Source organism: Ammospiza nelsoni, chromosome 5, assembly GCF_027579445.1.
Source record: "Ammospiza nelsoni isolate bAmmNel1 chromosome 5, bAmmNel1.pri, whole genome shotgun sequence".
Lineage (NCBI taxonomy): Eukaryota > Metazoa > Chordata > Aves > Passeriformes > Passerellidae > Ammospiza > Ammospiza nelsoni.
Window position 1 is genome coordinate 51,718,017 of NC_080637.1, and position 17,844 is coordinate 51,735,860.

The 17,844-nt window shown below is 43.5% G+C and overlaps 1 protein-coding gene and 1 long non-coding RNA gene across 2 annotated transcripts; one reads left to right on the forward strand and one right to left on the reverse strand.

The window, feature by feature from the left end:
• The first annotated feature begins 5 nt into the window (after positions 1 to 5).
• LOC132072949 (uncharacterized) lies at positions 6 to 938 on the forward strand. The gene is made up of 2 exons (XR_009418445.1): positions 6 to 245; positions 373 to 938. It is a non-coding gene; the product is annotated as an uncharacterized LOC132072949 (long non-coding RNA).
• Positions 831 to 15,769, reverse strand: HMGXB4 (HMG-box containing 4). Its single transcript, XM_059471531.1, has 11 exons — positions 15,560 to 15,769; positions 13,395 to 13,500; positions 12,690 to 12,805; positions 11,285 to 11,360; positions 9,201 to 10,357; positions 7,941 to 8,022; positions 7,367 to 7,431; positions 6,963 to 7,068; positions 6,197 to 6,366; positions 4,898 to 5,020; positions 831 to 3,123 (listed from the first exon to the last, which is right to left on the reverse strand). The coding sequence occupies exons 2-11, from the start codon at positions 13,423 to 13,425 to the stop codon at positions 3,079 to 3,081; spliced, it is 1,971 nt and encodes a 656-aa protein (XP_059327514.1). The 5' UTR covers positions 13,426 to 13,500; positions 15,560 to 15,769; the 3' UTR covers positions 831 to 3,078.
• Positions 15,770 to 17,844: the final 2,075 nt, after the last annotated feature.

Below are 17,844 nucleotides of genomic sequence, written 5' to 3' on the forward strand. Positions count from 1 at the left end.
ACCGAGGGGCTCCCGCCGAGAGCCGCCGCCGCTTTCTGCAAGCACTCCGAGCTCGGGCAGGACACCCAGGAGCCTGAGCGATGCCCAAAGCCCGGAGAGCCTGTGGCGATGGGCTTTTAGTGTTCCATAGCCCGGTGTGAGTAGGAAGGACTTCTGATACTCCCGGTAGGAGTTAGGAAGAAATTCTTCACTGTGAGGGCGGTGAGGCACTGGGACGGGTTGCCGAGTTGTGGATGTCCATCCTTGTAAGTCTTCCAGGCCAGGTTGGATGGGGCTTTGAGCAATTGTTTTGTGAAAGGTGTCTCTGTGGCAGGGGTGTTGGAAATGATCTAAGGTCCCTTCCAACCCAAACCATCCTGTGACTCTGCCCAGGTGGTTGGCACATTCTGGGATGCGCTCCTGGCCTAAGCAACTGCCCTGCCCAAGCTGAGCCTGCAATCAACCAACACCCATACGTGGAAAATGGGGACGTGTTAATAACCAGCACAAATCCTGCTCTAACGCTGCCACGCCTGACTTCCCGCATCACACACCTGAGTCCCGTGTCACCTGAACGCCAGGAAGCTGAGCTGAGGCAGCAGGGAAGACAAATGCCCTGGTGTTACCTGCAGTGCTCCATGCTACATATCCCTTCCCTCCCCAAGCAGTCAGGAACCTGAGTGATAATTTGGGTGACTGGTGTTGCTGGAAACAGTACAGCTTGCCTGCCAAGTGAGTGAGTTTAGGTGGGTTAGGACTGGATATGTTTTGCTGAGAAACAGTAAATACAAGTAGTAACAACAGCTGTAGAAAACAGCACATGCCAGAAATAAATGACAATACTCCAGAAGTTTAAAAAAAAAATTATATTGTAAGTACAGTACAAAAAAGTCTGTGTATAATTGTAATGTAATCTGGACCAAACAGCAAAGAAATAATAAAAATATAAAAACTGCTAAGTCTTGACAAAGTTTCCCTATAGTACCAAATACCACAAGATACAGATTATACAAAGTGTACAAATTTTAATAAAAAATACAATACACCAGGGTGTGTGTTTATCACTCTTCAAGAGTTTTCAGTTGTACAGAGGACAAAGCTAAGGTTGATCCCCTTCTGTTTCTTCAAAAGCAGACTTACCCCTTCACCACACTGCTCTCAACTGTGAAGGGCTGGAAAGAACCAGTTATTTTGTGCTGCTCACAACAGCAGATGCTTTAGTATGGGCCAGGATCTGAAGCAGGATTGGACTGCCTCCCTACTGGCCCTTCCTATTTCCAGGCTCACTGGGATTTGTCCTAAGCTGTTAAAACATATGTTCTGGCCTGGTGGACTGAGAACCTTCTGTGCCTCCTCTGCTGAGAAAACCCCTGACTGCACTGAGAAAAGTTCTGTAAGAGACAGACTACCTTGTACAGGCACATCTGAGGAATACGTGGCAAAGACGCATGGGGAGAAAAATCCTCCACACCCCAGGATTTCATTTACTTCTGATTTGGGACTCAGCCACAATGAAGGACAGCTCACTTTCAACTGTCCTAAAAAACAAGCTAGACTTACTTGGAAGTAAAAAATGCCTCGTCTCTAATTTTAAAACTTTCCTGTTAGAGAGCTGATAAGGCCTGAGTCAAATGATATTTCAGTTGTTCTGCCCACCTTCACAAGATAGCCTGTTTCTACAAACTCTTAGAATCTTCCTGGTGTTTCTTTACACAATGCCCATGCTTACTACTATACATAGAGTTGACTCCTGCAGGAAGTGAGCTGAGACAAACTTGATTCACATTTTTCACACACTGTTGGCTGAGGGAGGGATTTTTGCTTTTAAATTATGTATATATATATAAATATATACACACACACAGAGAAATATACAGGATAAATTAAAATCTGTTACAGATATTGGTAAAAGTTAAATACATGTGATATGAACACCACATACACATACACACACAGACAAAAGCCTAAACAGGAATCAAGTGTTCTCCTGCTGCTCCTCTTCCAGAGGAGCAGAAAACCAAACTCCAAGTATGTGGCTGGAAGGAAGGGAAACCAGTCCAATCAACCCACATGTGCCTTACTTGGCCATAACTGCCTCAAACTGGCCACTGGTCGCTGCCTTGCAGCTGCACCACAGCTCCTGCAATAGTGCTGGTGAGAGAGATGGTGGATGAGCCATTTCACAAACAGGTGCAAGATGGGCAGAAGCAATCCAAGTTTTTCCCATCTGCTTCTCTACTCCTTTCCATCAAAGCAGGGTGACCATGCCGTGGAAAAATCAGCAGGAGGTTCATTCTCTCAAGCCAATGCAATGGGTTGATACATTGTGCTAATAATGATTGGAGTCCACAAGGAAAAAATTGTTGTCATCTACTTCACTTCAAATACCAGCTAGCAGACCAGCCAGCCAACACTGACAAGTTTCAGTTAGTACTGAAAATACTGAGGCATGGGGGTTGGAGAAAGTGACCAAGAGGCAAAAAGCTATCCAGCTTTTCCCTCAAGTGTGTTTTAAACAGAAACAGTTACAAATAGGGCTGGTGAAGAATTCAGTTCTATTCCCTGGTCCAAAATGTATCATCTCTACCTGCCCACAGAATATCAGAATACTTTAGTTTAGGCAGGGACCAGGAGATCATCTGGTCCATCTCCCTGCTTAAAGCAAGTCCAACTAGAGCAGGCTGCTCATTCAGTTTTTGAATATCACCAAGGAAGGAGAGTCAGGAACCTCTCCAGGCCACCTGTTTCAAAGACTCCTCTCACGGTGACAGCTTTCTTGTTTATATTGAAAAGTTCAATCTCTGTTTGCTTCCCCCACTGAATCTGAATTTAAGGCAAATATGTCAAAAGCTTTCTGAATTCTTCATACAAAATACTTTCAGACTGGAGGACATTTCACCCACCAACACAAAAGGGTTTTTGCAGTTTAAGTTCACAACGTTTCATAAAATAGAAGTCAAGTAGTTACAATCCTATGTATATACTATACACATATAAAACTTTAAAAGCCTCCACATGGAGCCCCTCAGGAACGTTGGCATAGTGCACATCCACAAGTCAGTTACACAGAGGCTGAGTACATCCCAGGATCCTTTCCCATCAAAGTCCAGGCATGATGTAGGCAATGTTGTCTAGTGTGTTTGACTGGGAAAAGAAATTTGGTGATTTTAGTGTCAGGTAATAACTCAACATCTCTGAAAAATGGCACAGGTGAGGGTACTAAGCACAATTGTTTGACTGGGAAAAGAAATTTGGTGATTTTAGTGTCAGGTAATAACTCAACATCTCTGAAAAATGGCACAGGTGAGGGTACTAAGCACAATTGTTTGACTGGGAAAAGAAATTTGGTGATTTTAGTGTCAGGTAATAACTCAACATCTCTGAAAAATGGCACAGGTGAGGGTACTAAGCACAATTACTTGAGGTACAAGTTATCATAGGATGAGACAACCAGAACTGCCCATTGATCATCTCTAACAGGGTGTCAGATGGCAAAAAGAAGTGTCCTTCAGTTTTTCTTGGAAACCATAACAGAATTCTTAGAGTAGGAATCCTTCTCATGCCCATCAGAAAAAAAGACCCAGCTGTATGTTTTTCAGATGCAGTGTTTCAGTTACTCAAGCCTGTGGCTGGACAGCTGAAGGAGGCCTTAGAAACAGCATCTTTAACTGAGAGATGGTGGAGCTGGATCTGCACCAGTTGTGATTCTAGAATTTAGCAATGCCATCTACTGTCTCAAATATAAATTGCAACACAACTGCTGGGGTTTATCTGTGTCTCAGAACACCACTGTCGTTATGTACCTGACTGTGAAAATCAGATTTATTACCAGCTCCTGAACTGGGCTTTCCAGAAGTGAAGCATAGCTGCCATAATTCACCTAAAGCTCCATTGCTCCTTGTAACAGTAAGTTGATCGAGTTTCTAATAAACGCACCACTGCTCATGTGGCGTCACTGCTCTGAATAAACTTGGCAAGCAGGAAGGAAAAAAAGCATCAGGTTTTCCATGGCTTATGATGGGAACACCCCACTGACTCAGCTTTTGTGCATAGAGCCAGTTTGTGGGTGTTCACACACTAAATTTTCAACTTTGTTCCTGTTGTTGACAGTCCATTCTTGTAATGAATAAACATTTGGGCTGCCCTATTATGACATGTCAATTCATATCCCATTTTCATTAGCCCCTCTGCCAGATTTGTTTTTAATCTCTTCAGTTTTGCAGACTGTCGTTTTTTATTTTTGCTCCTCTCCTTTGCAGCTTTATTCATGTCTCCTGTAGGAAGTATGAGTCCTGGTGGCTGCTGCCATCTTAATCTATGTCCACACCAGGCTACACAGATGCCACGAGCTGTTGCTAAGTCAGAGCTCAATATTAAGAGTAGCTTAAAGCAGCAAAGAAACTGTAGTTATGCAGCTCCTTAAGAGAGAGACTATTTTTCCTTTCTCAGAGAAGGTTTCAGCCACTTGTAAAAGGTCCTACACCATCACATTAGGAATCCTGAGATCACAAATTGGTTTTTATGCTACTGAAGGAAAAACAGCTGGTGTGATAAAGAGCAGCTTGAAGGTGATTTTATTTTTATGGAAAATTAGAACTTTCAAAAATACTGGTTTACTTTTATTTGTTTTAGATTGGTTGACTCCATCATGAACAAAAACAGGACCTACCCACACTGCAATCCATGCTACAAATATTAGGTCAGTTGCCAGTGGGAGAAAAAAAGGTTGCACAATGTTGTACAACGGTAATATCTGTAAGAATTTCAATACATATTCCTCTATAAAAGCTCATGACCAAGACAAATTTTCTTACTGCACTGGAATTATAGTTATATTACACTGATTAATCAAAAAAGCTCTATTTGTAATCTACTGAAATTAACAGTGCTAGAAAGAAAATAACCACAAAAAACTCACCAAAACATGTTTTGGGCAGCCATTCAACTCAGGCAGTTGTGTGGTCAGACATGCCAACGGGCCCAAAGCACAGATGATTGAGTCTAGGAGTACTGACAAACTTCCAGAAACAGCCACCATTCCCTGGTAATGAGGAAGAAAAAGATTGGAATAGGATAGGATAGGATAGGATTGGATAGGAATGAGTAGTGGAAATTGCACTTCTTTCTCAACTGTATCCACTGTCATGTAGATATTGTATCTTCAGCTCCTCCAGTCCACTTTCGATATTTACACAGTAACAAAACTGTGCCTTGTGCTTTAGAGAGACTGCTGGCTCAAAAACTTAAGATTTCAGTAGGCAACAAACTGGTGCAAGATAAAGGTAGGAATCAACAGAAAACACCACAAAGTGGTCAGTTGCATAAAACACTGATTCCACAAATTTTTGTAATATATCTTCTGTGCCATTTTGTACCATCTATTTTGTTAACTACATGAGTCCTAATGACAGTAGTTGTTTTATTTTTGAAGGTAAAGAAATGCTAAGCCTGTAACAAATGCTTTAGTCATTGATATACTTTCAGGAAAGTATATCAATGTGTGCTTTTCTGGGCTCTGGTTGTTCCTCCCATGATCTCAAATCAGTCATACCAAAACCAAAATGCAAGAACATCTATTTCACCGTTGATAAAATAAGCAAGCATAGTGGGGTGAGATTATCATGCTACTCATAAAACTCAGTGATATTATTTGAGACAAAAATATTTTCTCCTTAGAGGCTGGGCTGAGTTCTCTGTGAATGTGCATTCACAGAGTCACTGTTATTTAACAGCAGGAAAACATTAAAATGTGACATTATGTTACCAAGTAAGTTGAAATAATTGTAGCCCCTATCCAAAGCACTGGCAATCGGATACCGCCAGAAAACGAGAGATAATGCAAGAAACTTCTTGTGAAAGGGTGACAGTTCTGTAAAAAGTAGAACAGTAACAGAATCTGACCACAGACTGACTAAATAGTAAGGAAGTACCAAATCCAGGGTGAATATACAGCAAGAAAAGACTGAAGAGTTTGCTGAACTACAAACTGGTTTCAAAGACTAGAGCTGCAAAGCACCTGTCTTTCATTGATGCCTACTGTTTACTGAGGCCTGAAAATAAAGAGTGATGCATCAAAGAAACAGGGCATGTCACCTCTAGTTTCTCTTCCTAACAGAAAGCCACTGGTTAAACTCTTAAGAAAATAAAACAATCATCCCCTTGAATGTATTGTGTAGATTACAGGACATCACTGTGACATTGCTGGTTACAGGCTCACCTCTGTTTCCTGCAGTCTGTGTCCAATGAGGCTCAGAGATTCACCCAGTAACTGTAAATGTGCAGCTACATCAATGGGATCCGTCTCAGGGGCTTTGGCTGGTGAGGAAGGCACCACCACGGTGCTGGTGGGGGATTTTTTGTGAGGAGAAACCACTCCTGTTGGAGAAGCTGCAAAACATACTAATTAAAATTCCATATTCCTTGCTTTCACTCTTTTACTCACAAGCCTATTTAGTTGCTGAAGTTCAAATCTCATAGGCATGAGGTGCTTGAATATTTCTGTTACCCCAGTCTCATAGTCTCTGGAGTCTTGAATTTTTTTTACATGTACAGAACCTATCTACCTTAGCTGAATGCAGCTGGGGAGATTTGGTATCAGAGATGCTAAACCACGAACAACCCACCTTATATCTAGCACCAAACTAATCCCACTAGAACCTCATTTCTGTCTCTTCTTCTTTTACATTTCAATCCTTAAACTGCCAAAACCAATACCATTCTATGAATCAGACAAGGAAATCTTTATGAAAAATGCTGGCATCACTCTCACTTTCACAGAAAAGTTGATCTGACTAGTGATTTAAATGTCATGCTTTAAACATGATTTAAATGTCATGTGAGAAAGCAGGTAAGGAGGTGAAGCAAGTAAGGACCTTTGTTTTTTATTCTACAGGCAACACTACCTTCCCCAAGGTAGAGAATTTGTCTTAAAAAATTTGTCTCGTCCAAGAAAAGAGATGAGACAAATAAAGTGCAACAATTACCTTTCATTTTTGGAGCACCATCTGAAGATGATGCCTTTCTCTTCACAGTGGTGGCCTCTGCTTTATTCTGCTTGTGTTGGAGATACTGAGCTTTCTGTTTCCAGATCTGTAGTTACCATGGTAAGAAAAGAAAGATTCATAACATTAGGTAATTCTGTTACCTGATGCCAGGACCTGGAGGCAGAATGATGTTACATAGCTAGGAGGTGAAGCAATCCCATGAGAACAAAATGAATGCTTTTATGTTTGCAAGGGCAAGATTTCCATACTTTCCACCCTTACATGCTTTAAGGATATAGGTAACATATTTCAAGGCATTGTGGCAATGCTGCCACCACATTCTTTATCTAAGCACCTAGTTCACAGAAATAATTTTACAAAAAACATCTCACACAAATACTCACCAACTTATCCTTCTCAGGTAGCTGCTTCCACACTTCTGCCAGTTTTTTACTTAGCTCTCCAAAATCTGGCAGAAAGAAAGAGAGAAAGAGAGAAAGAGAGAAATGTTTAAAACAAATTTGATCATAAAATTGTGGAGAGAACATAGGAAATTTACCAGCCCCTCCACACACATTTAGGAAGCAAGCCATTCTACAACTGCAACTCTCCACACTGTCCTGAAAATGTGCATTCATGTTACTCTTTAAAATAAATAAAAAAAAAAAAAAGCTGATAGCAGGAAGATGAAGTCACAGTGTATTTAGGGGAAAGTGACAACAATGAAGGTAATTTTTTAAGTAAAGCAAAAGTTAGCAAGTTCTTTACCTAGATTCACAACTTGGTTAAAATAAAATTATAATACAACCATGAAATCCACTCCTAGCTCCTTTGCCATCTCCTATTCTAAAAAACATTGGCAGATTCTTTGCATTATGTCAAAATTAAGAAGTTGGTCTGAAACAGAGACAATATGTTCTCCTAATTAATCAGACTGGTGTAAAATCAAGAGAAGAGAAGGCTGGATTATTCCCTTACCTATTCCAGGATGCTCAGACACAATATTTGTACGATATTCCTTACAGAACACTTGATAAGCAGACATGTTTTTCTTCTTTGGCTAGTCAGAAGAAGAAAGGAAACAAAGATTTTTAATTATGATGAGGCCTTCTCCAATTTAATAAGAATTTGGCATTTATTAAAGACTTAAAGAAAGATATGGTACTTAGGTCAGGAAACTTAAAAAGCAGGCGTTTACATCTCCTGGCTGAATTTAGGAATCACAGGAATCACCCAGAAACAGTCTTAGTACAAAGCTTATCTTGCAAAACTCAACAAGCTACTATTCTAAATTCAGGATCAACATACAACTTTGTTAAGGTATTTCACCTTTAAAACCTATAATAAAACCCAGTATCTGTTATTCTATTCATAGTACCTATTATAGATCTGTCAAAAGGATTAAGTCCTCATGATAATGTTTTGTTCCATTCCTTGCATCCTTACAAAGTACTTCCATTTGGCAGGAAAAGAGACTGTGCAGTACATTGACAGCAAAGATATTGCAATTGCTGAGCTATGATCAGGGAAAAATTCCAAAACAGAATAGGATAATGGCTGAAGAGATTTGGGCTCTGTCTGTCCATCTCCTCATACAAAGCATTATTTCTCTAGCTGAACATGCACAAGCTGTTTTTCCCCATTTACTTACACAGCTACAGTTATCTCATTTGTAAACTCATTCACATGCTAGCTACCACTTCTGCTACTCATATCTTTACGCAATAACCATCGAAAACTGAATGCATAGGACAGGACAAAACTGGGAACATGGTACTCTATTAGAATTAGAATTTCATTTGAATACAGGAGTAAATGGGTAAATATCTTCAATTTTCAAGTAACAGCTTGATTCCTTTTTACAGGAACTTTGATCACTAGTCCAAAAGTGTGCCTGGGAACAGCTAGAGCCAGTCACATTAGAAAAAGATGCAGATGTGCTTGGTACATGACCCACACCAAGCAAAATTAAGTATAACTTTCCCAGAGAACCTCTACTGGCTAAAGATTGTCTGTACCACAAAGCCAGAAGAGCCAGAAGAACATATATTCCTTCTGCTACAAACAGAAATCACAGTGGCTGACACATTTTTCCAAATATGCTTCAGTTAAACCATTGATAATTGGTATCAGTTATCCTTTGTTTCAATTTAACATGCCTTTGTAATGGAGTGCCTGATTCAACATTACCCACCACCCAATTTCTATTTTCTGAAAAGAAATTCAAATTTTCCTTACTTTGTCTCTTTCTCTTTCCTTTTCTCTCTCCTTTTCTTTTTCTTTTTCTCTTTCTCTTTCTTTTTCCTTTTCTCGTTCTTTTTCTTTTTCTCTTTCCTTTTCTTTTTCTCTTTCCTTCTCCTTCTCTCTTTCCTTTTCTTTTTCTCTTTCCTTCTCCTTTTCTCTTTCTCTTTCCTTCTCCTTCTCTCTTTCCTTTTCTCTTTCCTTTTCCTTTTCCCATTTCTCAGACTTGTCCTTCTCCCTGTCTTCCTTTTTCCTCCTCTTCTCACCTTGACCATCTGAGTGAAAAACAGCAGGAGCAGGTGGAGGGACACCATAGGGGGTGGTACTGGCAGGTGGGGGTGACACTCTTACTTCTGCTACTGCCACAGGAGAGTGCCCAGAACTCTTTTTAGACTTGGAGTGCTTCTTCTCTCTGTGTTTCTCCTTGTCCTTTTTTTTCTTACTTTTTTTGGACTTCTTCTTCTTCTTGATTTCCCGGTAGGAGTCATCTATCACCAGCTCTCCAGCCTCCAACTCTCCACCAGAGGAAGAACCAGATTCTGGTGGTGCCTCCATGCCTGAAACCTCGTACTCGCTTCCATGGCCCTCTGAATGAAGGGAGGTGTCAGCACCAAAGCTCTCAGAAGGTGGATGGGAGTCCAGAGGTGGTTTGTGCTTCTTCTGGGATGACTTCAGGAAGCTCTGCAGATCGTGCCCCAGCAGGAATGAGCCTTGCTCATCTCGAGCTGATTTCTTTGAAAATTTCTTTGCAGCTGCTGGTGCTGAAGAGTAGGATAAAGAATCATCATCTGCTGCACTACTTTTTTCTTTTGGTGAAAGGATGAGCTTCATCTTCAAGCCGTCAGGTTCACGAAGAGTAAGTGTCTCCGTGTTCACATAAAGAGGTTTCATTTTTTTAGATTTGTGGGAGCTGCTGTCATCCACTGAGTGCTCCCCACTGCTCCCACTCAGCTTCTTCTTGGGATGGTCCTTTCTGCTTTCAGAATGGCCAGAGGAAGAATGAGATGATTTTTCAGAGGTCCTCTTTGAAGACTTTGAGCTTGTGGCCAAAGGTGAGTTGATAGTCTTAAGTAAATCCATGGTTGTATCAGTTGAGGATGGACTAGAAGCTGCTTTTTTCTTCTTTTTTGATGGTAGATCCAAAGGCGAGACACCTGAAAAAGATCAAAAGAAATGTACATTGAAATGATTCTCTTAAAGCTGGCAAAGAAGGGAAGTGAGAATCCTGTGGGCTTTCCAATTACAGGTGACAGATTTACATCCTGGCTTAAAAAGAACCACAGCCATCTCAGCACAGCCTTACTGATACAATTCAGAGGCTGTGACATCTGAGCTGGTCAAATAATTTAAGGAAGGGAGAGACTGCAGGGAAGTTCTTGAAGTTTTGTGAAACTACATTTGTGACTTATGAAATAAAATATTTTGATGAAAATACATCTAACTGAAATTACACCTCAAGTGCAAGGTTTTTGTGACATTTTTAGCCAAGGTGAAACCAATGAGTTGAAAATATGAGCTTTTTCATTCTGGTGAAAATTTTGATGAAAGATGAAATTTCAGCTTGGCTTTCTCCTTCTACTGGACCAATAATAAATCCTAAATGTGTTAAGCTTCTATGAGCTGAATTGTCATTTTCTGGCCAACTTATTAATTGTGAGAGTACCTGAACCGAGAAGCATTTCTTTTTCAACCTCAGACATTCTATTTTTTTTTAAATCCAGAGGAAGTTACATTACCCATAAGTATAATTAGTTTTCAATGCAATCAGTAAACAAGAAAAACAAATGTCAAATGTGAAGGCATGAGTTAGCAAACTACAACTTGTCAATGAAAAGGGGATGGAAGATCTCTACCCCCTACCATGGCAACTTGTTAAGTCAGACTCTGAAAATATAATTCCCTAATCTTCTGCTGTCTGGTGCTGATCAGTGTCAGGTTTCTGATTAGCTGTTCCAATGCAGGTTGATGTGTTCTCCATCTTTAAAATGCTAACCACAAAGCTTGATGACACTGGTTTAAGACATTCCTTTCCTTAAAGGCATGATCTATTAGCCCCTTCTCCTGCTTGATTACTTCCTTACCTCTGTAGCAGAACTCATCAGAGGAATGCTTTCTCTTCTTTCTGTGAGCTTCTGTCCCTGGAAAAAACTCACTGTCCTGAAATAAGAAGAAATAAATTGCTGTCAAAAAGGAGGGAAATAATATGAGAGTCACATGGACTATTAACAGATAAAAATTTATAGGAAGTATCAAGGGTTATTTGTACTGCTGCAACATCAAGGATCTGTAGGTATGAACCAGGATCATCTTTCTAGGTGCTAAAAGAAAACCTACTCTGTCCTCCAGAGCACACAGTGTAGGTTTAAAGTAAGATGAAACACATGTTACAGATAGGTGGGAGAATACAAAAATATCATTAGTCAGGATTGGTTTCAGCACAATGGTCACCTAATTGACACAGAGTTTTCTGTAGGCATGGCAGCACAACAGGGCTCCAATGAAACTGAAAGACAGATCTCTGCAGGGAGACCCCCAAGAGAGAGGAGCAACGTAAAAGAAAAAGCACATTTGCAAAGTGTTGAGATATGGGCAATGCAAGCCATCACTTGAAGATCAGCTGATAAATTGATAAAAGACTGACATCTACCCTTTAATAAAGCTAAGAAATAACTTCAGATACATAGACTGTCAAGCCTTGAAAACAAAGGAGAGCAGTTTATGCTTACCATGCTGAAAAAGAAGTAACAGGAGGTACAAAGAGGCGACAACTAGAATGATGGGACAAAAATATGTCCTTAATATGCCACATCACCTAATTATTATCTGTGGTTTGATCAATTTATGAAATAGAAATTGAAACTCCTCTAAAGAATTCCAACTGCAGGGTAGAAGATTTTAATTTTAAACAAAAATTTGCTTTTGAGATGAAAAAAACCCCAAATCACTAGATAGCCACCTCTGAGCTAACAGCAGAAATTGTAGCTCAAAGAGGAAAGAAGTTTTTGAAAAAACTTAAGTTGCCACTATGTGATTTCAAGAGTTAAGGCCCCAAAGAGGTAAATAGGACAAGTTCATTCTTCTCAAGAGCTATCGTTTCAGGCTCTGCAGAATCAGGAAGACAACAGTGCATCAGTTAATATTCTGTCCATCCTTTGCTGACTATTCCCACAACCACATATTTAAAAATGTGTGTAAGAAGTTATTAAGAGCATTTTCTTACTTGCAAGGTATGTCCCATCAACACAGGGACAACACTCCTACTATCTCATTTTCTGAAGCCAAAAAAATTGGAATCGGGGATTGATTCCCTCCTTTTCCCCAGCAAAGTTACTGAACAATACAGGACATGATTAGCTGCTCCTGTTGTCTTCTACATGCATTTCTAAATAAAAAACAAATTAAAAAAAGGAAAAGAAACCCATCCCATCCCATCACTACCTTTATGCATATCCATACAGCCTGAACCTTTTCTCTGAGGGTTTCTACCTGAGTTGCTGTCTCGTCCTCCTCTTGCAGAAGATCCTTGTACGAGCGCTTCTTCTCTCGCTGTATCCTGCCAGGTACCAGCCCGTCGTCAGCACTTCGGTGACTCTCTAGGGACTCTGATTTATGGGAAATGGGAAAAAAGGAAGAAATTAAATACCACATTAAGGAACGACAGACAAGGGGATCAGTCATAAAATAAGCTAACAGAGGATACTGGTACAGAGTGATGCACAAAACCCAACAAGCACAGAGGCCTGGAAGGTAACAAACAGTCTGTACTGTCTGACCAGAGGGATGGGGCTTGGTGATGTAACACAATCATTCCAGATTCAATCTCTAATCCCTGTATGTTCCTTCCTAAAGACAAGTGGATCTAGAAATGTTGCCATGACTAAATGTACCATTATCCCCTGTCCCACTGACTTGTCAGGGAGAAGAAAGGCTGCAGTGGCAGAGTTCCCCAATCAGGGTGTCTGCAGTAGGAAATACCACACATTTCTCTCAAGTTCTAATACCAGTACTTTACCTGAAAGTCAAGGGCTTGGGATCCTCCGGTAACCTGGCCAGGTTAAATTTAAGGGCTCCACAGCACCCTAACTTCTTTCCCACTCTGCATGGCCTGGCAAGGGCTGTAAAGGGCACCCTTTAAAAAATTATTTGTTGATTCTTTTTGCAAATCCCTCTGAGATTATGAAGCAGTCCTACCTTCTTTCTTCTTGGCGCCATCATAAGCCATGGTGGTCCTGCAGGAGCCTGTGAATGAGCTGCCACGTCTGGGCTCCTTCCCCCGTTCCCATCTATAGGAAAAGGTCTGAGAAACAGAGAATGAAAATAACCCTCCCACAAAGAAGCGCTATGTAAATGGGGAAACTTTCTCTGAACCAAATAAGGATTCTTTGGGAGACTGTGGGAAAGGAAATGAGTGGTCACTCTTCAGGCTTGATAGATTTGGGTGTTTTAATCAAAATGGATATTGTATTATTCTGAAAATAGAAAATGCCACCCTTTCTTATAAAATATCTGAATCACTGAACTAATTTATTTACAAAAATAGGAAGACGGTGAGAAGACAACTGAGTTTGATTTTCATGACACACAAAACTACAACCTGTGTCAAAGCCATTCTTTGTCAGGAGCCACTGTAGCAAAGAATGGGATGTTTAAAGAGATTTCAAACCCTTGAGTCTCAGATGAAGTGAAGGAAAAGAAGGGACAAGGCAGAAGGAATTAAATTACAAAAGAATTATTATTGGGGGTTTTTTTGTTTGGTTTTTTTTTACTAGAGGATCACACATTTTGTATTAGAGGTGTGTATCCTCCTGATGTGCTTCCCAATGCTACCACTGCAGCCATTCTGAATGCCAGCCTGGGAGAGGGGATGAGGGGATGAGCACTCCTTTTAGCAAGGCCTGCAGTAACCCAACCTCTATCCCTCAGGTTTCAGCCTCCTCTAAGTGAGCCACTGTGCCAGCTAGGGGCATGCAGCAGGACAGTGCTGCTGTGGAATGGCCACACTCTGGTTCTCTCAGAGCAAACAGCTTTTGTTCCTCAGCCAGTGACCAGCTCAGCAAGATCAACGTTCTGCTCCTGCGGGATTAATCCAATGGCTGCCAGCTGCCTTTGTGTGTTTGTGTGTCCGTGCACATGTGTAAACACCCAGGCACAAACACCAGGCAGCCTGCTCATCCCAGCTGCCATGGTCATGTCGCCACACCGAAGCTACATGGGAATACTCTGGGAACAGGGAACTGGTGATTGTACATCCCCAACACAACTCGATTTTATAAACAACTGGCTCAGGCTGACAATGTACAACTCATTCATCCTACAGTGGTTACTTAAGTGATGCAACAAAGTCTCAACTAAATCAGGCTTGTGGGTACACACGAGATGTTTCTGTTTAATTTCATAGGAATACATGCTATTTCTTCAGGTTTTGGGAAAACACCCACTGCTGAATGTCAAGACAGTGTTCTGACCATTATATATTGCTGGTAGCAAACACAAGGATTCCACCTAAAAACAAGAGCACTGCCTATGTACATGCAGAGAACACTGCACTCAGCAATAAAAAAGAGCATCTTGCCACTTGAGGGCTAGTGATCTTAAACCAGACGTTTTCAACATTTTGTGCTGTTTGTTTGTCAGACAAACTTCAGTGAGAGGACACACAACACCAGAGTATTATACTCAAGACAGAAAGAGTCTAATACAGATACTGCTCGGCAAAACAAAGCTGAAGACATTCATTTATGAATGGATGACATGGAGAGCCTAAGATTTCTTTGTGCCTACATGCATACCTTTAAGTCTCTTTTTAGATCTTATCTGCTTGGCAAGGACAAAGCTCGGTAGATACTGCCCAAAGGTGCTCACAGCCCAGACCTCCAATCCGGCAAATACAAAACAGACCCTTAACCACTCTCATCTTGTAAACTTCAGCTAGGTTCCCCTGCTTCAAATTCCCGGCTTTCAGCACCGACGGCACGGGCTCAGCGGGGAAGCTCTCCCTCCACGTCTCCCGCTCCTTAGCGCACATGCCCGCGGGTTCAAGGCCCAGCGAGGCTTTTCGGCAGCCCCGGGGCTCCGCACGGAGCCCCGCTCCTCGGTCCCGGCTGGCTGTGGAGGCGGCTCCCTCACCCCCGTGCCACCGGCGCTCCGGGCCGGGGCCGTCAGGGCAGGCGGCACCGCCGGCAGCTCCGCGCGCAGCCGAGGCGCCAACCCCGGCACCGACCCCTCCGCGGGCACGGACCGGCGCCCGGCCCGTCCTGCGCATGCGCCCCGACACCCCCCGGAGCCCGGGCCCCGCCACCGCCGCCTCCGTTCAAAGCGGGCTCGTCCGCGCCGCTCCCGCCCGCGCGTCCCCTCACCCGAGCGGGCTCCAGCCTCACGCCAGCCCGCGGCTCCGCCCCTGCAGCAGGCCCGGGCGTGCCCCGACTGCGGGGCCGCCCAGCGGCGACAACGCCCGCCGGCGCCAAGCCGCGGCCGCAGGGTGGGGACGAACCGCGGCCGCCTCACTCGGCCCCGCCGCTTCCCGCCGCGCCGCCGCCCGCGGCCGCCATCTTGGACAGGGAGACAAGGGACCCGCGCCAGCGCCGGCCAGCCGAGCGCCGAGCGTCTCCAACGCGGCACCCGCGAGGCGGGGCGCCGGCTTGCCGAGCTCATCGATGAGCGGCGCGCCCCCGCGGGGCCGAGCGACGCACGGGGACACACGGGGGAATCTGTGCCCGGCTCCGACCCCACCACCACCTGTGCAGGGGTGCCCACGTTCGCCGTAGCTTGGCACAGCCTCCTCTTGGTGTGTGCGGGCGCCGCGCGGTCCCGGCACAGCTTCCCCTCGCGTGTCCGTGCCCGTGGGAGGCTGAGGTGGCCGGGCTCGCAGCCCGGGCTGGCTGTTGGCCGCTTGTCGCTGCCGCGGTGGTTCAGTGGGAAAGGGTGAAATCCTGTTTTTAAACATTAAAAAGCCTGCACTTTCGTGAGGTTAGTCACACACACACATGAATGGGCACATCTCCCTTCAGACTGATTCCCCGAGGAGCTGCGTGGATGCAGTGCACAGCTGGGGCAGCGATAAGCGCGACTGCACAGCCCACTCGGGACTGCTGCCCGCGAAGGCATCGCCCAACCCTCGCACCCGTTCTTATCCATTGCCCAAAGGTGGCAGCCAAGAGAAGGGCAAATTGCCCCCAGCATCTTCTAAAGGGCTCATTCATTATTGCAAAGGCGTCAAGACAGAGGTTAAAAGAAGCTCAGGAAACAGCCAGGTCAGGAAAGAATCCTTTTCCCCATTCGGTTAGCCCTTCTTCACTCTGACCTGATGGGAGGTTTAACAAACCTCATTTCACCGTCACCTTAAATCTCATCATCTCCCCTGATGCAAGAGGTGCCGTTTTATTGAGGTGCCGGCTGACCCCCCGTGACTCTGGCAGAGGCTGCTCACGGCCACATGCTGTCTGTCTGTCTGCAGACCGCTGCTCCCACTGCTGGGTCGGGCCTGACCCATCGCACACAGGCCATTCCCCGTCCCCACAGACCCGCCTTCTGCTCCTGCTGATGCTTCTGTGTCCTAACCAGTACAGAACGATGACAGTAATTATTTGCACTCCAGTAGGGCCTAGAGGAGTTTGAAGAGAAGAGAGGCCTATGCATGTTATGCTGTGTGAAAGTGTAGTTTGATCCAAAGTCAGGGGTACAGCCTGCACACACAGCTCAATGTCTGCAAGTGCAGTAGCTGTAACACAACAGGGCCAGCCCCCAGGATGAGCACAAAGCCTGTGCTGATGTTCTCAGGCATGTACACGTGTGCTACTGGCAAAACCAAAATCACTCCTTGCCCTCCAGACCATAACTGAAGAAGGAATCACCACGGTGGACAAGTGCCTCTGCACATTTATGACCAGGATCTTGCCAGAGCTGAACCTGACATGACCTACTCCTTTACGTTTGCTTATTGGTGATGTTTCTAGGGGTCCCAGTAATGGGTTCATACGCATTTGACAGTGCACAGGACAACAAAATCACAGTTCCCATGTTTTTATAGTCTGCAGCTTTCTTGCTTGTGCTACAGGCTGTATAAAAACATCTACGGACATAACAGAATCATCAGTCAACTCCTGGGAGCTCCTGGCCTATGGGTCAGGTGGAGGCAGAATGGGAGCAAGTCAGAAGAAGCTGTGAGCATGGTTGGGAGAGGCTACATGCAGCCCCAAGAAACAGGGATTCAGATTGCTTTGAAAATTGAGAGCTTAAATTATCCTGGTATTTGATGATAGCAAGCATTTGGTAATGATAGCTAGTAAATGGGTGGGGATGGTATGCTTAATATTCTGCACCCTAGAAAGAGAAAGCATTTGAGCTCCCCTGCAGTTTAATGTTTTTAGTGCTGGATGGTTCATACGTATTAGATTGTGTCAGGACTGTGTGTATATGAGAGAGAATGAATTTGCAGGTGAATTTGCAAAAATGAACATCTAGCAGGATACTTGCACATAAAGCTGCTGAAGTACCAATCATTCAGATTTCCCTTGCTGAGATCCATCCAAGTTTCTTTCCTCCCACAGAACAAACATAATAGTAATAATAATAGGAATTGTAATGGTAACAACAATAACATACAGTCCCTTCTACTGCACTTTTCATCAGCGAAGAAATGCTC